The sequence below is a fragment of the Furipterus horrens genome, unplaced genomic scaffold (assembly GCF_987537825.1).
Source record: "Furipterus horrens unplaced genomic scaffold, mFurHor1.1.pri manual_scaffold_13, whole genome shotgun sequence".
Lineage (NCBI taxonomy): Eukaryota > Metazoa > Chordata > Mammalia > Chiroptera > Furipteridae > Furipterus > Furipterus horrens.
In genome coordinates, this window is record NW_028327183.1 from 7,474,815 (window position 1) to 7,496,953 (window position 22,139).

At 54.9% G+C, this 22,139-nt stretch overlaps 1 protein-coding gene across 1 annotated transcript in view; it reads left to right on the forward strand.

Annotated features, from left to right (window-relative positions):
* Positions 1-22,139, forward strand: part of CPNE2 (copine 2) — a 42,473-nt gene that overhangs the window by 3,898 nt on the left and 16,436 nt on the right. Inside the window, exons 2-10 of the mRNA XM_090261415.1 lie at positions 10,231-10,448; positions 12,732-12,911; positions 14,686-14,760; positions 16,562-16,633; positions 17,734-17,817; positions 18,110-18,199; positions 19,134-19,232; positions 19,779-19,865; positions 21,188-21,247. Coding sequence (XP_090117541.1) covers positions 10,269-10,448; positions 12,732-12,911; positions 14,686-14,760; positions 16,562-16,633; positions 17,734-17,817; positions 18,110-18,199; positions 19,134-19,232; positions 19,779-19,865; positions 21,188-21,247 — 927 coding nt within the window. The 5' untranslated portion in view covers positions 10,231-10,268. The remainder of the gene's footprint in view (positions 1-10,230; positions 10,449-12,731; positions 12,912-14,685; positions 14,761-16,561; positions 16,634-17,733; positions 17,818-18,109; positions 18,200-19,133; positions 19,233-19,778; positions 19,866-21,187; positions 21,248-22,139) is intronic.

The following is a 22,139-nucleotide window of genomic DNA, read 5'->3' on the forward strand; positions in this document are numbered from 1 at the left end:
GAGCACATGCAAAGGCCCTGAGGTGGGAACATGCCTCGTGTGTCCCAGGACCCCATTCTCCCCACAACTCAGCTCTGTCTCCTTCAGGGACTCTTTTGTCTCATCAGGAACTGGGAGCACGTGGCCTGCCCTGGCCGTCCCATCCCCATGCCACAGCAGATGATGCCCTTCAAACCCTCCATCCCATTGGGCCCCAACAATCTTTCTGAGTCACGTCCCTGTGGCCCCCTAGGAGGGTATCAGTGTGCTGGGTAAGAGCACAGTGGCCTTGGGAAGCCGAGTGGCCTGGTGTCAGGCTAGTTGGCCGTGGACTGCTTGAGTGAGATTGGGCAGTGTATTAGTTTCCCAGGGCTGCTGTAACAAAGGATCACCAACCGGATGGTTTAAAACCGCAGTTCTGGAGGCTAGAAGTCCAAATCCGCAGGGTTGGCAGAGCCACGTTCCCTCTAAAGGCTCGAGGGAAAGATACTTCCTTGTGTCTTCAGTCGCCTCAGGCATGTCTGACCAGCATCGCTCCAGTCTCTGCCTCCTTCCCACGGCTGACTCCCCTCTTTGTCGTCACACTATCCTCTCATAAGGACACCAGTCCTGCTGGATTAAGGGCCCACCCTACCCCAGTATGACCTCATCTTAACCAGTTGCATCTACAACTCCCCTGTTTCCAAATAGGATTGCATTCTGAGGAACTGGGGGGTTAGGATTTCACATATCTTTGTGGGGGCACAATTCAACCCCTAACAGGCAGATGACATAACCTCTCTGTGCCTCAGTTCTCTGATCTGTAAAATGGGGCGATACAAATAGGGCCCACGCACTGGGTTGCAGGGAGACCGAAATGGAGTGATGTAAACCTCAGGACAGGGCCAGGCACACAGGAAGCATCCTGGGAGCTGGGAGAGCTGGGGCCAGGAGCTGAAGAGCAGGGGGTGATGTCCTTGGCTGGGAGGACTTGCCCAGCAGGGCCTGGGTTCTTGGGTATGGGCCTCTGCCTGGGGTGCTGTGCCTAAGAGAGACCCCTCCCCACTGTCTGGATGAGAGGGGGATTGCAGGGTGTGGGGTGGCCAATCTGAAAGCCAGCACACTCCCGCATAGCCATTAACACATGGCAGGAGATCCCATTTGCAGCGGGGCCCACAAGGGAACGGGGGAGTGTGAGCCCAGGCTACCCTTGCAGGAACCCAGAGCGGATTCAGGCCTTATTAGTCCCTCTTGGGGCTAGGAGCCAGAGTAGCCAGGGAAGACTGAGGGGCATTTGTAGAGTCCCCAAGGCTGGAAAGCAGGGAAACTTGGATGCAGAGAGGAGAAGGGATTTGTGGGAGTGCACACAGAGTTGGGAGCCCCTGTCCCCCATGCTTCCCCATGGAAGTCTCCTGGGTGGGTGTGGGCCCCACAGGGTAGGGCCGTGAGGCTGCGTCCCAGTCCCTGAGGCTGGAACAGCTGTGGCCCATGGTCCCTGTCACCATGCTGTCCACCCTCCATTAGCTTGTCCGCCCTCTGAGGCTGGCCAGACCCACCCCAAGGTCCCTGAAGTGCTTACTGAATCCCAGAGCCCCTCCACATCCAGCCCCGTAGTGCTTCCTGGGAGACCAGGGCAGGGCATCGCCAGTGCCACTTCATGAGCGGAAGAGCCCAAGCCAGAAGAGAGGCTGTGGCGGAAGCAGGACTGAACCCAGTGCCCCTGGGTGCCCCCTCCCCAGGGGCAGAACTCAGAGATCAGAAGGGGGCTGCAGAGAAGAGTCTGCCTCTGGGTGTGGTCTGGCTGACGCTGGGGGCTGTAGGGGGCATCGGGGCCAACTCCTGCCATAGCCTCCTCGCCGTCCTGTCTGAATCTATATTTATCCCCATAATGGCCCGGCTGCCTGTCGGGAGTGCAGCGTCTCCTGAGCCCGGCAGCCAGTGCCTTAGCTGATGTAGAGAAGTGATTTGTGTTGAGATGCCGCCCCCTACCTTTATGAGCCTCAGCCAGTTCTCCGGGGGCTGCTCACTGCCTGGCAGGAGCTGGCAGCAATAGGTATGCAAAGAGGGCCCAGGGAGCCTGAGCAGCCTGGGGATCCCCACCCCAACCCCGCAGAGAACCAGAGCTGTAGGAGGCTGGGGGGCTGTGGTTGGAGCTGGTATGTGGCTGGAAGGTGGCACCAGATAAATGTTAAAACCTTTCAGCTCAAGGGATTCCAGAATCCCAGAATTCCCAAATTCTGGAATTTGGGGTGCCTGTGCTCCCAGGCTCCTGTGATTCCAAGATGACTTGGGTCCTTTGCCCTTCACTTCCCCTCACTTTCCACAATCAGTTGTTGAGCTCCCATCCTCTGCCTCTCCGTGCTGGGACCAAGGGGGAGAAAAATAAGATCCGGTCCCATCTTACTGTTTTTTTAATGTCTTACTTATGCTGTTACAGTTGTCCCAGTTTTTTCCCAGTATCCCTGTTCCCTCCAGTAATCCCTTCCCCTTTAGTTCAGGTACATGGATCATGTACGTCTTCTTTGGCTTCACCCTCGCCAATATGTCTATTTTGTTCCTGCCAGTTATGCTTCTTGATCCCTGCACCTTTTCCCTCACCCCCCTCCCCCGCCCCCTCCCTACTGATAACTCTCTATATGATCTTCGTATCGATGGTTCTGTTTCTGTCCTAGTTGTTTGCTTAGTTCGTTTTTGTTTTTTAGATTCATTTGTTAATGGTTGTGTTTGTTGTCATTTGACTGTTCATAGTTTTGCTCTTCTTTTTCTTAAATGTGTCCCTTTAACATTTCATATAATAAGGACTTGGTGATGATGAATTCCTTTAGCTTTACCTTGTCTGGGAAGCACTTTCCCTGCACTTCCATTCTAAAGGATAGCTTTGCCGGGTAGAGTAATCTTGGTTGTAGGTCCTTGCTTTTCATCACATTGAATACTTCTTGCCTGCACAGTTTCTTTCGAGAAAACAGCTGACAGCCTTATGGGAACTCCTTTGTAGGTAACTCTCTGCTTTTCTCTTGCTGCTTTTAAGATTCTCTCTTTATCTTTAACTTTTGGCATTTTCATTATGATGTGTCTTGGAGTGGTCCTCTTTGGGTCTAGCCTGTTTGGAATTCTCTGTGCTTTCTGGGCTTGTATGTCTATTTCCTTTACCAGGTTAGGGAAGTTTTCCTTCATTATTTTTTCACATAAGTTTTCAATTTCTCACTATTTTTCTTCTCCTTCTGACACTCCTATGATTCTGATCTTGGTTCGTTTAAAGTTGTCCCAGAGGTTCCTAAGCCTCTCCTCATTTTTTCCAGTTCTTGTTTCCTCATTCTGTACTGGTTGACTGTTTATTTCTCCCTTATGTTCCAAATTGTTGATTTGAACCCCCGTTTCTTTCCCTTCACCATTGGTTTCATGTAGATTTTTCATTTCACTTAGTATAGCCTTTACTTTCTTCCTTATCTGTTTGCTGTACTCAGTAATTTCTGTGAGCATCATTATCACCAGTGTTTTGAACTCTGTGTCTGTTAGGTTGGCTATCTCCTCGTCACTTAGTTCTCCCACTGGAAGCTTGAGCTGCTCCCTCTTTTGCTCCATTCTTCTCTTGTCTCCTCAACTTGACAGGCTCCTGTGTTTGCCTCTGTGCATTAGGTAGAGCTGCCGCACCTGTTACATTGTGAGGGGCGTAGCCTTAGGTATTCATCAGTGCTGAGCGACGGTTTCTGGTGCTGTATGTGGGAGAGGGGTGTGAGAGGGAACAATGCCACTTGCTCGGCATTCACCCCTTTTTCAGTCACTTCACTGGCTTCCCGTATGCAACTGGTGCCCCTCTAACTGTTGTCCCGGTGATGATTCCCAGAGTGAATGAGTTTGCATACATTCTAGGACTCTTGGGGCCCTCTAAACAGACCCTTGTGAGAGATCAGCAGTTTTTTCCCCGCCCCAACCCCCACTGGTTTTCACAGGCAGGAGCAATGAGGCTTTATTTTCCCGGGGCGCTGGAACCATGAGCTGTGCAATCTGGTCTCTGGGGCTGGGATCACTCCCCAGGTGTCCCTCCCGGCTTTTATGTGTGACTGCCCATTCCACCTCTTGGCCACAGCCACTGCCTTGCTGCTGCAGCCACTGCCACACCCACACCGAGTCCTCTGGTCCTCTTTGCCCCGGCTCCCAGTCTCCGCCCCTCCATCCCAGCTGGCTGAGTATTACTTACTTATATCTTTGTTTGTTGGACTTTCATGCAGTTTGATTTCCTGGTAGTTCTGATTGTTTTTTGTTTTGAGGTAGATGTAATCCTTATGGTTGTGGAAGGAGGCGAGGCATTCCTACCTATTCCTCCATCTTGGCTGGAAGTCCTATTTATTTACTTTTAGACAGAGGGGAAGGGAAGGAGAAAGAGAGGGAGAGAACATTGATTGTTTGCCTCTTGTGTGCACCCCGGCAGGGGACCAAGCCTGTAACCCAGGCATATATCCTGACTGGGAATGGAAGTGGTGACCTTTCACTTTATGGGACTACACTCAACCACATGAGCCACACCGGTCAGGCCTCAGGGCTCATCAGGCACATCTTTAAGCTCAAGTGTGGGTGACTTTTCCTAAGCCAGTTGTTACAATATGATGACCATGTAAATAACGGGGCCTCAGGAGGGGCTTTGTAGTCCCTGAATTGTTTCTAACATTTTATTAAGTATAACATACAAAGTAGAGCAGATTTCCCACAGGTACCACTCAACAACTGTTCGCAAAACAGAAAAACCTGTGTTAGCAGCACCCAGACTGAGAAACAGAAACACGCCCCACCCCCCAGCAGGACTTCTGGGAGCCAAAGGTTGCTGTGATGGTTGATTTTGTGTGTCAACTCGGCTAGGGGGTGGTAACCAGTTGTTTGGTTAAACACCAGTCTGATGTTGCTGCGTAGGTATTTTTTAGATAAGATTAATGTTTAAATCAGTAGCCTTTTGGCCCTGGCCAGGTAGCTCAGTTGGTTACAGCCTTGTCCCAATATTTCAAGGTTGTGGGTTCAATCCCTGGTCAGGGTATATACCAGAAACAACCACTGAACGTATAAATAAGTGGAACAACACGTCTATGTTTCCCTCTCTCTCAAATCAATTTTTTAAAAAATCAGTAGACTTTTATTAAAACAGATGAGCCTCCATTATCTGTGTGGGCCTCATCCAGTCAGTGGAAAGCCTTCAAAGCAGAGACTAAGGTTTCTCCAAGAAAAAGGAATTCAACACAGAAACCTTGCCCCGTTTCCAGGCTGCCTGCCCTGCCCTGCAGATTTCACAGTCAAGACTGCAATATCAACTGTCACCTGAATTTCCAGCCTTCCATCTTGTCAGACTTGCCACCATCGCGTGAGCCAATTCCTTAAAAGAAATCTCTCTATATGTTTATAGTTAACCTATTGGTTCTGTTTCCTCCAGAGAACCCTGACTAATACAGTTGCCATTTGTCTTCCTGGATCTTCTCACCCAGGAAGTGGGGGGAAGGAGGTAACTTAGATCTGAACTCATTCAAGACGTGTTCCAACCCTGCAGGTTCAGTAAACTCAGCCATCAGGGCCATTGGGACTGCCATCTGGTTAGCCGAGGGTTCCGGTTAACAGAGTATTGTCATCTAGACCAAAGTTTGCACACTCAGAGGTCTGCGGATCTGTGTGTACTCCTGAGCCCACTGCGGTATCACTAGGAGGCTTGTTCAAACACAGGTTGATACGTGCCATCCTCGGCACTCTGACCGAGCAGGTCTGGTCGGGGGCCCAGGATGGTGCATTTCTAACTAGCTCCCAGGAGAGGCTGAGACTGCCCATCTGGGAACTCCCTTGGAGGAGTGAGAGCCTAGGGCCACCCCAGAGCCTCTGCTGTCAGCGATTAGACACCACAGAGGAGGATTTGTGGAAGAGGACCCAGAGGCCCTACAGGTCCCGGGGGCTGCCACCCAGGAGTGTAGCCCCTTGGACTGTGGATGTGGGTCTTAGTCTGTTATCCCCTCCCTGGTCCCCACCATCCAGCACCTTGGCCTCCCTTGGTCTCCCTGCGAAGGGGAGGCTAGAGCCACGAATTTCAACTAGTTTAAACTCCTTGCCCCCTTTACATAAACCCTAAAACCTCACACATCTGCCAAGGTTTTGATCTGCCCCCATACATCAAAAGTCACTGATAATAACGCAGGCTACACAGGGTTGTTCTGAGTGCCGTGCCCCACTTAACCCTCACAATGCCCCCAAGAAAGCATGCGTATTGTTGCCATTTTTACAGAGGGGGAAACTTGCATGAGGTTGCACAGCAGATAAGCTGAGCCCGGGATGCGAACCTGGGCTGTCTGAGTCCAGAGTCTGTGTTCTTAGCCTCTGCCCGGTAATGACGGGTTATGTTTGCAGAGCAGAAGGAGGCCAGTGCAGCCAGAACAGAAGGAGTGAGGCGGGAGGTGGCGGGAGGTACGGTCAGGTCAGGCAGGGCCCTGCCAGCCTGGGGAGGATTTTGGGTTTGGGATGACCTAGGAGGGGAAGCCACTGGAAGAAATTCAGGTAGAGCTGTGGTAGCATCTGATTTGAATGTTTAGACTCCCCTTGGCTTTGGTGAGCAGAAGAGAGCTGGGACTGGGGCAGCCTCGGTGACACCTGTCATGGGCCAGTGCACGGCTGGGCACGAGGTGGCAGGGGCCAGGCTGGGCCAGGGCAGTGTACGTGGGAGCTGGGGACAATGCTGGCTGCAGCCTGGAGGTGGGATTGGCAGTGGCTGTGGGGTCAGTGGCAGCGGTGGTAAAATAGCGGGTGAAGGAAAGAGAGAGGTCAAGGCTGGTGGGTTCTTAGGCTTCGGCTAAACCAGAATATTCTAGACCTGTGGTTCAGGACCAGAGTCTCCAAATCCTGTCCTGCTAAATGATAAGATGTCTTATAAGCTGGGGCCGGTAGACCCTGTGGGGTTTGAAGCTGCTGTGTCTTGTTTGTTGCTGTTCATGGTAGGGTGCTCAGGAATGTTTGTTGAATGAATGAATGAATGGAGAGAATCCTCAAGCCCTGCCTTCTCTTTGTCTCAGTTAACCCTTCTGTAAAAGATACTACTAATTTTGTTTCTCCGCCTTCCAGCCCCTTCCATGGGGGGTCTGGTCGCCCCAGAAGGCCTGTGCCCATCTGGGCCATCTGCGAACAGGCTCTGGCTCCTGTACCCCCTCTCCAGCCTGAAACCTCAAATTACCTGTGGGGCGGGTGCTGCACCAAGGAGCCTTCTCATCTCGCCCAGATGCGCGTGGCAGGCCCAGCCCTCCCTTAATGACACCTTGCCTGCTTGCCCTCTCTGCTGGAGCAGGAGAGGAGGGGGCCCAGCCCAGCCTGGGCTGTGGTTTCTTTTTCCATTGCGTCAGGCCTCAGGGTCCGGCCCGCCCACCCGCCCGATGCTGGGCTGGCGCAGAGGGGCCCATTCCGACCAGGCCCGCCCCAACTCTGGACATCATGTGCTCCCCGTTTCGGGGATCCAGAGGCTTGCAGCCGGAGGGTGAGTTGGGGCTGAGGGTCCTGCCCCGAGCTGGGGGAGGCATGCCCCTTCCCTGCCCACCCGTCGCTCACTCGTAACTGGGGCCTGTGAGCTGACCCGGGCAGAGTGGCAGTCCGCTCCAAGAAGCCCATGCCAGCCCGCCCCGCCCCTGTGACCTGGCCCTCTTGCCCATGTCCTCAGCCAGGCTTGAGGCAAATGATGATGGTGACTTGGACCAGGGGAGAGTGGAGGTGGGGAGAAGTGGCCCAAAGGGTTCATATGAGAGTGTGTCTTTGCAGCTGTTAGTCTGGGAACACGCGTGTATGTGTATCTGTGACCATCCATGTGTGTACATGCACGAGGAAGTATATGAACCTGAACGTGTGGACCTGACCGTGAAAGCAGACCCGTCTGACTTGGCAGCAGGGCGGACAGTGGCCCAGGTGGCCTCTAGCATGTCATGAAGGGGGCCTGGGAGGTGGAGAGGGGGTGGGTGAGCTGGAACCCACCCCATCAGTGATGGTGGGACATGCAGAGGTGTAGACAGGGTGGCCCTAGAGAAGCTGGTGACCTTGGGCGCTCTGAGGCCCCCCTTGTCGCACGCTTCCTTTGGCCTGGCTGACTCCCCAGTTGCCCCTCCATGGGAGCCTGGAGCCCCGGATCACACCCTGCCTCTGCTGTTTTCTGGCTGTGGCACCTCGGGCAGGGGACTTCTCTCTCGGCCTCAGTTTCCTCCTCTGTAAAATGCGGGTGACTGTCACACCCCCACCCCACCTCAGGGTGGCCGTAAGCATGAGCAGGCATCCTCTCAGCCCCACGGCAAGATGTCCATTTTGGCCATCACTCTCCCCAGCCCTCCTGAGGGTCGTGCTCACGCCTCGCCGCCCTGGCAGAACCATGCAGCTGCCCTCAGTGGGGGGGAACGCAGCTCGCCAGCCCTCCATGGAAACTAATTTTTACATGACGAGAATAAATCCTGCAGGCAAATTGCAGTGCTGCCCTGCCGCTCTGGGCTCATGTGATTATAATGAGGTTCTAGGGACAGACGGGGAGAGGGAGGGAGCTGACCACCGGCTTTGTCACTGTCCAGATCCTCTCCTTGCCAGGCGTGCCCGGAGCTGCTGTCTGGAAGGGGCGAGGGGCCTCTGGAACCAGCCCCACGCCCACCTGCAGACTGGGGCCAGTGACTTCCCAGAGAGAGGCTGGCACTCAGGGAATGTGGCCTGTGGCCAGGGCCGGAGGGCGGGAAAGAGGGCCCAGCACGGCCACAGTGGCTTGATCCCCTGGCCTGGATGCCAGCCACCTCCTCGCCAGCCTCCCTGCTGCCTCTGTTTAGCCTGACAACCGCCCCTTCCCACAGGGGCCAGAGTAAGCTTTTAAAACCAAATCGGATCATGTCACCTGTCTGTTTACAACACTCCAAGACTTCCGTCACTCTCAGAATAAAGCCCCGACTCCCTACAGAGCCTCCAGCCCGGGAGACCTGGCTGCTGTCCCCACTCTCTCAGCCAGACAGGGCAGTCCGAGCCGAGCCTGAACAGTCTTCTTGCAGCAGGATCCTGGCCCTGGCCCGGCACTTGGGACTTAGCAGATGTTCAATGAACACTCCAGAGTGACTGAATGAGCCTCAGCGTCTTCCTCTGGAGAGTGGGGTGATAACAGCAGCCACCCCACAAGGCTGGATCAGAATTAGAGACTGCCCAGGTGACCCGCGCAGGTCGCGGTAACTTGGATTTGTTGTCCCTCTTCTGGGACAATGCAGGACCAGGTACCCGCTCTACAGGAGTTGGAACCTGGCCTTTGTAGGTCAGTGTTTGAGGCTGGGCTCATGCACATGGTGACAGGGCCTGGGTTCACGGAATATGTGCCAGTGGAAATAAGATCTGACCACAGGAGTCCCTCACCTCAGACTGTGTCGTGATGGCTTGTGGGCAGATGGGGAAACTAAGGCAAAGAGAGCCAGCAGGCTTGTCCTTAGGGCCTGTGACCCATGGAACCCAGAGCTCCCCTCCGCCCCTTCGGCAAGATGGGTTTCTCCACACTTGCTCCAAATGAGCGCCTTGCACGTGGAGGAAGACAGAACTACTGGAAGTAAGCCGTGCCAGCGGCTGGCCTTGACGGGGTCCAGTGCGTGGGGGTTGAGGGGGCTGTGTGCCGGTGAAAGGGAAAACTATGTTGAGGATAAGGACCAAATTCAGGCAGGATCTGAGCGAGACAGAGGGTTAATCTGCTCATTGGTTTATACACTCATGCTTTTTTTTATTCCGATATATACTGAGTGCACCCTCTGCACCAGTCACATGCTTAGGCCAGGGACACAGGAGGAACAAAATAGACAATGAAAAAGGTCACGTTTTGGATAAGTTGCCAGAAGTGAGCTTCCTAGTGGCCAAAGCAATGAGGGAAACCAGAGCAATTACAAGCTCCAGTGTAGGCACAAGATGCCAACGTGTTAACTGCTCAGGAGAAGCCTATGTTTTCCTGGCAGAATGCATGTCTGGGCTGCCCATGTCCTCTGTGGTTTGTCGCTGGTCTGGCTGGGGCAACTTGGACCTGTGTGTAGCTCACAGGTAAAGATTGACCAAAGCAGAGAAGCACTTCAAAGACAGACTAAACACATCGACCAGCGTCTCTTCGTTCCTGCATTTCCAGCATTCTCCCTTCTCCAATCTGTCACCCATGTTATTCCTGGCTCCCTGCCACCCCCCACCACACACCCCTTTCTTCTCTCTACCCGCATCTTGAAGGTCAGGTGGCGTAGCAGATGCCTGTTCCCTCTCTCTGACCCCCAACTCCTGTCCCCGTAGACTGCCAGGAACTGTTGCCGCCACCACCGCCAACCCCCATGGCCTACATACCAGGAGGGGGTGCCCCGGCTGCAGGGGCAGCCCCCATGGGCTCCCAGTACTGCATATGCAAGGTGGAGCTGTCCGTGAGTGGCCAGAACCTGCTGGACCGGGATGTCACCTCCAAGTCCGACCCCTTCTGTGTCCTCTTCACAGAGAACGATGGCAGGTGGATTGAGGTGAGGCCCCTCCATGGGTGTCTGTGGTGGGTGGGGGGTGGCTAGGTGCTGGAGAGGGGCTGCTACTGGACCCAGGGCTTCCCAGTCAGGTCCTTGGAGGTAATTGGGATGTGAGCTGGGGACTACTTAGAAAATTGTTGCTCTTACAATTATATTTTAAATTTTTATATTTTAAAATTATATTTAAAATTTTTTTTTAAGTTTTTAAAATTTATTTTAGAGAGAGCAGAAGGGTGGGAGAAAGAGAGGGAGAAAAACATCAATGTGCAGTTGCCTCTCATGTGCCCACAACTGGGGGCCTGGCCCATAGCCCAGGCATGTGCCTTGATTGGGAATCGAATTGGCGACCCTTTGGTTCGCAGGCCTGTGCTCAGTCCACTGAGCCACAGCAGCCAGGTTGTGTTTAAATTTGTATAATTACAATTCATAGATTTATATTTATAAATATATAATTTTATATTGTTTTATATCATAATATTTTTAATTATTATAACATACAGTTAAAACCTTAGTGTTTTACAAAATGCTTGCTTCCACTGTTAAGTAACTTTCCCCACTTGCTCCTGAACAAATACAGTCAGTAAGGGACAAACGGACAGGGTGAACCCAGGCCTTGGTCTCAATGCTAGACCAAGGCTCAGTTCTGTCCCTCCTTTCTGTGTGGCCTTGGCACGTGGCTGTCCCTCTCTGAGACCGTCTCATCAGTGAAAGGCGGGCTTCCCCCACTACCTACCTTGGAGAGCCCAGAGCTAGGGATGTTGATGGGAACACAGCCATGGATTGTGAACTGGAAAACCTCAGCCTAAGAACTGGGGAATGATGAGCTTGAGGGAGGATATTGAGAAGTCCAAATGGTTAAGACTTTCTAGTTTTAAAAATTGCTTTGTTCCTATTCCCAACAGGGTCTATATTCATGGCAGTAAATTTAGAAAAGCCAGGTAGACCTAAAAAGAAAATCAGAATGGTTGGGAACCTGCCTGTCAGGGAGAAGCTCTGTTAAAAGTTTGGTGCCCAGCCTTCCAGATAGTTTGACATGTATGTAGATTTTCTAAAGTATGTCTCTACCTGTCATTGTAATTACCGGGGCCACAGTGGACATCCCACTTAACATACTGCGCTTTAAGACTCCCCGCAGATGTTAGCTCCTTACAATGCCAAGGAAGTGGTGCTGAGATTGATGACCCATTTTACAGAAGGGCACCTGGGGCCCAGAGTGGGTGGGGACTTCTGTGTGTCACCCAGTGCTTTGGTGACTCCGCCAGAAATGGGGCGTGGGACATGGGGGTCAGTCGAGGACTCCTGGCAGCAAGCTCCAGGCCTGAGGCTGGCACGTCTGGAGCATCCTGTCCCCTCTGCCAGGTCTCTGGAAACCCCGCCTGCCTTTCAGGAAACGGTGTCCTCCTCCACTGCCCCACCCCTACCATGGCACCCTCCTCACCCTCCCCACCTCCCTCCCACCCATGCGGGCCACACTGACTAAAAATAGCCCAGGAGCAAGACCTCTTCCTGCTGCTCCAGCCCTTGGAAATGGACTGGGTGGGAGGAAAAATCAACACAGCCTGGGCCCCAAAATAGACAGTCACCCCGACTCTGCGGTTTGGGGCCTCCATGTGGAGAGACCAGGAGACGGGGTTGCTGTCCCAGCCCCACCCCCAACCCACAGCACAGGCCTCGGCTTGCACAGGAGGTCGGACTTTGGGGGGCTGCACAATTCCACTTCTGACATTCCAGGGTTCTCTACAAGGTGCAAACATCTGCCCTCAGTAGGGATGGGAAGCCCTGAATCCCACACCCCCTAAGGTTCCCTTCTTCTTTCTGTTGCTTCTTTCAGCTGCCGTGTAAAATGTGGTTTTAAAAAAGGATTCTCCCAAAATAAAAAGAATAAAAACCACAGAGAGTCAAATGCCTTCATTTCACAGAAGTGGAAACTGAGGCCCAGAGGGAGAAAGGGACTTGCCCCTGTCAGCTAGGCAGGGACAGGGCCCGAACTCTCATCCCAACACGCGGGTATGCAGCCAGGGCCAGAGAGTTCGGGGTGTGGGTGCTGGAGTCAGACCTGGGTTCACATCTTGGCCCTGCCCCTCTGGCTGTTCCACCTTGGGTAAGTCCCTGAACCTCTCTGTGCTTCAGTGCCCGCCCCTGTGGGCTGAGAGCAATGACTGTGGCAACCATCTGGGTAACTGGCCAAGTGGCTGGTACAGAGTCGGTGTTCAGCGAGTTGGCAGCCTGAGGGGGTTGAACCCACACCTGACTCTGACCCCCATGTCCCTGCCTCTCCGCCAGTATGACAGGACAGAAACTGCCATCAACAACCTCAATCCTGCTTTCTCCAAGAAGTTCGTCCTTGACTACCACTTCGAGGAGGTACAGAAGCTCAAGTTCGCCCTGTTCGACCAGGACAAGTCCAGCACCCAGCTCGACGAGCATGATTTCCTGGGCCAGTTCTCCTGCAGCCTGGGCATGGTGAGGGGGCCCCTCCAGGTGGACGAGGGCAAGGCGGGACCCCTCACCCCCAGATGTCACCCAGGCCCTGAGGACAGGGCAATCCCTTGGAGAGAGAGCCTCCCCCACCGCCAGCTTTCCCTGGGCCCAGGCTCCTGGCTGGCTCCTGAGGTGGCATCGCAAATGCAGACAGCCCTGAGGGGCCAGCAGGCAGAGCTTGTGGGGTCTGGGGCCCGGGGAAGAGCTTGCCTTGGAAGGCAGTAAGCACAGTGCCAGCCAGATGTTGCCACACAGGAGTGGGGGCCCCATGTGGTCAGAGCTACTGTTAGAAGTAATCAGGTGTGGTCTTGACTTCCTGGGACAGGAGGATCCGACCAGCACCCGACACACCCATGGGAGTCTTACTTCGGGACTGCCTCACTGTGTGACCTTGGGCAACTTCCTTTCCCTCTCTGCGCCACCCTGCCCCATCTAGCTCAGTCCTGGGTGAGCTTATGGAAGTCGGAGGTTGCAGGGCTAGGAGCCCCTGACATGGGTGCCAATCAGCCTTTATGGCTGTGGGCCCTTGGACAAGCCCCAGCCCCTTCTGGGCCTCAGTTTCCCCCATTTCACGAGGGGATAATGATGACGGCCCAGCCTATTGGGATGGCGAGGAAATAAAATGAAAAATGCTTTTAGAGGCCCTAGTATAGACCGCAATGCTCCAAGCCTTCCAAGAGTTGATGCTCAATGAAAAAGCCAAGGGTCCAACAGCTGTGTAAGAAATGGGGTCCGGGGTCCACACTGGCCTCTGTGCCCACACCCTCAAAAGGTGACTGAGGAGGGAGCTTAAGGCTGAGTGGGCAGGGACAGGGAGCTGAGAAGGGAGAGGAAACCTTCGCAGGACCTGCCACCAGCCAAGCACGGCCACCCCCCACCCCCCTGGAGGGAGGGGCAGGGCAGGACGTGGCATTGGCAGGGCCTGGTGAGAGCTGTGGCCGTGAAGGCCGATGACCAGGAACAAAGCTTCTGCCAAACCCCAGCCCTGCCTCTCTCCCCTCCTTTGCTCCCGGCTCCTGCTGGCGTCCCCACTCGTTGAACCCCCACAAGCCAGAGGACAGGGGAGCTGGATGCTACCATTCCCAGTAGCACAGAGAAAGAGGAGAAGGGCAGGGATGGGACTGGAGAGAAAGACCAGCATAGAGCGAGTGGGAACATGCTCATATCTGCATGAAGAAACACTGGCATTTCCCCCAAGAAGCGGAGGATCGGGGTGGCCCATGATGGGTGTAGGAACGGGGCACACAGACACAGTGGGCAGGTGACGTTACGGTGTGGTCCACCTTTCCTTTCTATGTTGTACTGATCACTGAACCTTGCATCAGTGTGTTTCCTATACAAACCAATGAAAAGACGAAGGGGTGGGGGTCTCAGGGTTTGAGCCTCTCCATCAGAGGGTAGGGTGTGTGCATGGCTTTGCGGGAGGCAGTTTGGGAGCTGAACTCCCTACAGTTTTCGCCAGGATGAGCCCTGCAAGAGCCTTCTCCTGGGGGCAGCCGGGTCAGTGGGATCCCGACTGCTAGGATTCCATCCCAGCTGCGGGACCTCAGGCAAGTGTCTTAACCTCTCTGGGCCTCAGTCTCCCCAGGCGCCCAGTGGGGTTAGCAATGGCGGCTGTCTGCCGCCCGCCGCGAGGATCGCGCAGGGGGAGGGGTGCCAGCGCCTGGCATGGAGCAGCGGGCTGTGAGTGGTGTCTCTTGAGAATTTTTCCTCCTTGCCAGCCCTCAGGAAGCTGTTCTCTCTTCTCTCCCGTCAGATCGTCTCCAGCAAGAAGATCACCCGTCCTCTGCTGCTGATGAATGACAAGCCTGCAGGGAAGGGCTTGATTACGGTACCAGCCCCCCCTCCCTCAGCTCCCCCTCAGCTTCTGCCCGCTGCCCTCCTCCATCAATGGGCCCTTCCCTGGCAGATAATCACCAGCTTTGTTTGGAGTAAAAAGGCCCAACTTACAACTTAGCAACAGGTCTCTTAGCAACCGGCTCCTGGCTCCACAGATGAAGCACTGGGGGCTGCCAAGCTGGGGGTAGGGGGTTGTTAGTGAATCCCACAGCCTCTTATTCCTGGGGCAGGTGCATTCCTACTTGTCTGGAGGCCTCTGAGCCCTCCCAGCATGCCCTCCCGGACCGGCCCCTGCTTGTCCTCCGTGGGGGTTCTTTAAGGAGCGCCTAGCCCGTCAGAGCTGGGCTCCCGGCTGCAGTGCGCAGTGATTCTGTGATGCGCAGTGATTCTTGGCAGTGATCCTTGGCGGTGCTCAGGGATTCTGGTGATGCACAGAATGCTCCTTTGCACGGATGAGCTCCTGGGTCCTCAGAGTCCAAAAGGCCGAGAAACCCAGTTTTACAGATGAGGGGACAGAAGCCCAGGGAGGACGTGCCCTGGGCGGTTCAGCGAGTGAGAGTCCCTGCTGGATTATCCTCCTTCACAGCCTGGGCAATAATTCAGGGAACTGGCCCCACTGGAGGGAGGGAGGAGGGCCCACCCTGTGTGTTCAAATGGTGTCACTCCCCTGCTCCAGGACCTCCCTGGCTCCATGGAGCCTTGCAGTCGCAGTCAAGGCTGTGGGGGACCTGGCAGTCCTCACCTTACCTTCCTGCCTCAGCTGTTTACCGTGGGTTCAAGGCCAACTGAATTCTTAGCACACCTTGCACAAACCCTAGGCCCTTAGCCACTATTCTGCCATCTGGAATGGCTCCTCCCAACCTCCCCCACCTCTTGGGGTTCAAAACCTCTCCATCACCTGGCCTTCACAAGCCAGCTCCCCTCCACCTGGAAGCCAACCCAGACCAGACGGAGCCCACCCAGCCTGATATGCCATTCCCCCTAGCATTTCCACCTGACCCACTCTAGGCCTCAGTTCCTTCCTCTGTGAAATGGGTGCAACAGTAGGACCCACCCTGCAGGCTTGTTGAGCAGGTCTCAGCTGGAGGTGTTGGGGAAGGGGCAGACCTAGCCAAGAGAGGGCCCAGTCCATTGCGTTGCTGTGGACCAGAGGGCCTTCCCTGCCACTCTTTGGGGACGGGAGAAAGAAAGGCTTGGGGAGGGCAGGTGGCAGTCCCAGGGTGACCCAGCTGGTCTATCACTGGCTGGCTGGAGCCAGGGGCCCATGCCCATGGGGAAGGCATGGAGGATAGATGACAGGGTGAGCTGATGAGACAGCAGAGGGAGCTCAGGTGGCTTTGTCCCTGCCCTGGGCCTCAGTTTCCCTAGCTGCACAGTGAAGTTGCTGAATACCTTGGTGTCTGGAGGTGGCTGTGCTTTCTGGGGGCCTGAGGGGGCCTGTCAGGCTGCTCCCTGGCCCAGAATATCTCCCCAGGGCTCAAGACAACCCCTCATGTCTGGTCCCTGCTGAATCTCCCCTCTCCATCCCCTGGCCTCTTCCCTTAAGCCACACGGGGTCACTTTTTGATTCCTCATATCCAGATGGGTTGCCCCATTTTTCAGAAGATGGAAACTGAGGTTTGGGGAAGACAAGAGACTTGTCCAAGGTCACCTGGTATTATCCCTACCCTCCCTAGTCCCTCCTAACCCTGGAGAATGGACTCCTGGGGCACTCTCTGCCCACTCTGCCCGGCAGCAGGCTGGGGGAGTCTAAGGAGCAGGTCCTGACTCCTCCCATTCCTTTGGCCTCACAGATCGCTGCCCAGGAGCTGTCAGACAACCGGGTTATCACGCTGAGTCTGGCAGGCAGGAAGTTGGACAAGAAGGTGAGGTGGGCAGAGAGGGGGTTCTCCTCTGGGGAGCCGTATCCCTCCCCTACTCCAGGGTTGTATGGCCTAGCCCTGGAACTTCTGGCCACCACTGTCATCACCACCCACCAAGGACAAGCCCATAGCACAGGGCTGTCCCGGCCACCCCAAATTAGGACCTTTTCACCATTGAGGTAGTGAGTTTCCCATAACTTAGAAGTATTCAAGACATGGCTCCTTGTCAAGACCCACTCCTTGGGATTCCCTGTCTCACTTCGTATAAAAGAAGAAACCTACGGCTGTGTCCACAGCCCCAGGCCCCCTGACCTCACCCCTTTCACTCTCCCCACCCCCATTCTACTCAGTCAAATCAATCTCCTCCCTGTCCCAGGATTACACCAGGCACCCTCCTGCCTCAGTCCCTTTGCACATGCTGTTCCCTCTGCCTGCAATCCTCTTTTCCCTGACTTTTCTCATGATGGCTCCTCACCTCCATCAAGCCTTTGCTCTTATGTCACCTCCTTAGCAAGGCCTTCCCCCAAATTGTAGTGGTCCCTGATTTCCCACCCCTCTGACTTTCCTTGTCCCCTTACTACTAATGACTGCCCGATATACATTACTTACTTATTTTCTGTTTCCCCCACTTAGTTATAGACTTTTTATAGTGACACTGTTTTTTAACTTAAAGAAATAGGTTTTTAAAGGATATCGTATCCCTTCTGTAATGCGTTAGGGAGAATTGCCATTTTTCAGATTCCCACTAAAATAAATTAGAATCACGTGCTGCTGGAGGCCTCTCCTTGCCCTGGGAACACTCAGGCTTTTGAAGTCCTGCCTGGTCTAAGGTGCTGGCTCTGTGCTCCCACAGGCTCCAGGCCTCTGAGTATAAGCTGTGGTAACCCCAGGCTGGCGGTGGGGGCCGAGGCAGCTGGTCCCAGGGGGCTGCAGCAGCCCTGGGCGGCTCACTGAGCCCTGCAGAGGCTGAGGGGCGGGGCCAGGCTGGCTCTGCCCACAGCTCCGCCCCTGACACAGGGTCAGGGAGGCCGTGGACCTCACCCCCCTCTCACCTGACCCTGGCGGCCACGCCTCCCTCACCTGCATCCCCCTGCTTCCTCCAGGACCTCTTTGGGAAGTCAGACCCATTTCTCGAGTTTTATAAGCCAGGAGATGATGGCAAGTGGATGCTGGTCCACAGGACTGAGGTGGGTATGTGGGGGCCCGTGGTTCTCTAAGCCAGTGGGTTTGCAGTCCAGCTGCCGCCAATGGCTCAGGATGCGGTTGCGCCAGCATAGCCACAGGGTGCCAGGGAAACGCGAAATGGTGCCTAACGGACCCATTCGCCCTGCCACAGGGATGCCCGCTTCCATCCTCAGAAGTGGGGCCGTGGGGCTGTGGGGCTGTCCATCTTGCCACTGCCGTCCCCATTGGACTGATCTGACCCCAGCGCCCCGCTGCCCCGGGCCTGAGCTCACCTTGCCCCTCACTGCCCTGCAGGTGATCAAGTACACACTGGACCCTGTTTGGAAACCATTCACTGTGCCATTGGTGTCCCTGTGTGATGGGGACATGGAGAAGCCCGTCCAGGTGAGGGGACCCCTGCTCCCCACCCTGCCAGCTCCAGCCTTCCCATCTACCTGAGGCTTCTGGCAGGGGGCCCAGGCAAAGCTCTTTCTTATTAAAGTGGAAAGAGGCCCCATCTGGGGAGAGGGTAGGAGACCAGGGTCCCTCTCTCTGGCCTGCCTGGCCACCTGAGTGACCACCAGCTTTGCGCGCCCCTTCTGTAAAGCAGAGTGGCTGTCCTGGTCTCCCCAAGGCCTGTAGTGCTGCTAGGTAGGAAAATGGATGTGGAAACCCCAGGAAAGACCAAGTATCACTGTCTCAAAACACCCTCAGACCTCAGGGGCCATGTCTGTTAGCAGGTAGGGTGGGGAGAGGCAGCTAGGCCAGGCCAGGATCCCCAGATAGGGTCCCAGGAAACCTGGGTCCAACTCAGTGTTCCCTACTGCCACGGTGAGACTTTGGGCAAGTGCTTCCCTCTTAGGGCTTCGTTTTACCCATCCGTAAAATGAGTACAACCATCTCTACCTTCCTCCTATGAGTGTCATGGCAGCTGAGTTAGAGAGCATGTAAAGCTAGGGGTTTTTGGTACCCGTCTTAAGGAAAAAAAATCTAGGCAGGGCTCCAGGCCATGGCCTATGAAGCCTGGTAGGCCACAACCCAGGATGATAAGGAACCAACTGACAGCATGAGAGGAGTTGAGCTTCCTGCACTGAGGGTACAGCCTCCATTGCTGGGTGGCACACTTTCCCTTTCCACCAGCAATCATGGAAGGCTTCCTGTGGGAGGTGGTTCAGGAGCTAACAGCACCATCCCGGGCCAATTAGGCAGGTGCGAGGGGGAGACGGAGGCAGCACCAACAGAGGAAGACGTGGGGTTTGCTCAGGGAGCTGAGGGGCTGGAGAGCTCCTCTTTGGGGGGCAGCTCGGGGTGACCTCACTGGACCCCCCCCTCTCCCCAGGTCATGTGCTATGACTATGACAACGACGGAGGCCATGACTTCATCGGCGAGTTCCAGACCTCGGTGTCACAGATGTGTGAGGCCCGTGATGGTGTCCCGGTAGGACGGGCTCATGTGTGTGACCCCAAGACCTCAGCAGGGAACAGGGAAGGGGCACAGGTTTTTGAATCAGGCAGATTGGGGCTCAGATTTCATCTCTCTGGCTTTGTGAACTTGAGGGAGATATCCAGTCTCTCTGAGCCTCAGTTTCCCCATCTATCAAATGTAGGTAGAGGAGTAGTAGAATGGGAATTAAATGAGATGATACAGGTAAAGCGCCTGACACACATTGAACACTCAGGAGTGTCCGTGTAACTCACCTTGAGACACCACGCCCTGGGTGACAGTTCTGATTCATGAGTGGATATGACATAGATGTGTTGTCTGGGATCAAAAATAGATGTGGCTCCTCCTACCTTGGAGAGCCACACCTTGGTGTGAGACCAGGTGGCAGGACCCATTTCTGGGTGTGGACATCCAGGAAGGCTTCCTGGAGGAGGCATACTTCCCCTAGTCAATGCTAGAGAGGATTCTGGAGTCCAGGGGAGCATCAGTCCTTATGCCAACCCTGAGGTGAACTTCTTTTCCTCCTCCCATGTTGCTCAGCTGGAGTTCGAGTGCATCAATCCCAAGAAGCAGAGGAAAAAGAAGAACTATAAAAACTCGGGCATTATTATCCTACGATCCTGCAAGGTGAGCCAGTGAGGAGTGGGGGAGGCACAGGGCAGGGCCACAAGGTTTGGGTTCCAATCCTGGTCCTGGTTCTGTAACCTCAGAACTTAACCTCTGTGGGCCTCAGTTTCCTCATCTGTAGAATGGGGATATTAGTGAGGGTTAGTCTCCTATCACATCCCTGTGCGGAGGACACAAGATGATCTCCCAGAACCCCTCCTAGTTGGAGGGTAACTGTAGGTAGTTACTCCTTCCCATACGGGCAGCTTACCCATTATAGGTTTGGCATCCGAGGGGCAAAGGGTGTTGGGCCGGGCCACCTTGTCCTCTGGCAGTGACATCAGTGAGGGCTCAGGTAACTGTGGCTCCCCTGATATAACCTGGGCCACTGAGGCTCAGAACAGCAACGACATTTACTCAGCAGTGGCTGGGCTGAGGTCCGGGGCCAGGCCCCCTGGCTGTCTGGCAGACAGGTGCTTTTTGGAATTGGAGAATATTAAAGAAGACACCCAGGACCAGGGCAGCGAGAGCCCTGGACGCCAGGCCTGAAGGTCCTGAGTGGGTCCCAGCAGGAGGGCCCTGGAGCTCGGCCTTGTCCTGGTCGGGAGACGGTGCTGTCGAGCTGGGGTTTGGGGGGACAGTCACTGGGGAGGCCGCAGCACAGAACCGCGGTGTGCGAGTGAGGCTGTCAGCTTGCCAGCATCAGGCTTTTGGGTCCTTGTCTCTGAGACTTCTGTCACTCACACGCCCTGTCCTCTTATTGGCACCTGTCTTCTTATATTTTTGTCATCAGCCCCTCCTCCTCCCTGTCACTTCTGTTTCTCATTTTTTACTTAAATGCACTGAAGTTGAAATTCCTTTCAACATAACTCTCCCGAAAGGCAAAGGCTAGTGCCCTTTGCCAAACGGGGGCAAAGAGCATCAAAACAATGTTTAGCAGCTTTATTAATTTATGGAGGGTGGCCTAGAGCCAGGGGCCAGGCCCTCTGTCAGAAGTGGAGGTTGGTAAGAGCTGGAGAGGCTGACAGACCGAATGGCAACTTGAGACTTTCGTTCTCACGTCATCAGTAGGTATAATTGATGCTGGATCCTGGGACCCTGTTGCCATCATCGCGTGTGTGTGTGTGTCCCACCCACTGGGAACCATTGTTCTGAGTATTTTGTTCTAGAGGGATTTGGGTTTTGTGTTAATCAAATCCAATTTTGTCATCTGCCTTTTTTGGTCTCTTTGACCCTACTAAGGTTTCAGGGTGCAGAGCAGCAGCCCCCCAAAGGTCATCCGTAGAGAGTGCGGCCAAGTGGAGGGCAGGGTGGGGGCCAACTGACTCCCCGATTCCTTGCAGATAAACCGGAACTACTCCTTCCTGGACTACATCCTGGGAGGCTGCCAGCTCATGTTCACTGTAAGGTTCTCCCCACGGCAGTGAGGTTCTTCCCTGAGGACTTGGGCCCTGACTGTAGTGGGAGGCAGGGGTGTCTGGCATAGGCGGGTGGGCTCCAGTCTGGGCTTAGCTGCCCAGCCCACAGAGTTCGCTGGCTCCACGCCTTCAGAAGGAAAAAGCCCACTTCCTCCCACTGGCCACAGGCCTTCCTGCCTCATCTGCTCCCCCTCCTTGCTCACTCGGCTCCTTCCACACTGATCCTCACTGTTCCCCCACGTACCAAACTCCCCTCTGTCTTCGGCCTTCGCATTTGCTGCTCCTTCTGCCCAGAACACTCTTCCCTGGAACCTTCCTGCCGTCCTGCGTGCCGGGGACAGAGAGGTCGTCTTGTCAGGGAGCTCTTGCTGGATGCTTCCTGCTCCTCTTTGTCACTTCTCCTCCTATTTGATTATTTTCAGGGCACTTGCCACTCTGAAATTATCTGGAGTATTTTTCCCTCATCCCTGTTTGCCCCACCCCCTCGGCTGTGAGAGCCCCAAGTGTGGGCTTTATTGTGTCTCTGCTCCGCCCTCAGCACATCACACAGTGCCCAGCACAGAGCGGATGCTCAGTGAATGCTGCTGAAAGAATGGCTTGTCCCTCTGCCGGTGGCCTGGAGTGTTCGCCCTGCAGACTTCTGTCCCAGTCATCTCATCTTTTGTTCCTCACCCCCAGGGAAGCCTCAGGCCCAGGGGGGAGCCTGCTGGGGTCCCCTGCTCTGCCCACCTCCCACCTTGCCTCACGGCTCTCCAGCACCCCCTCTAGACCCAGGAGCACTGGCGCTCAGCTGCAGGACTCTTTGGGGTCAAGGCACTGGTCCTGCTGACCTCTAATACGCTGGTTGCCATTGCCCCCTCTTCCACAGAGGCTGTCC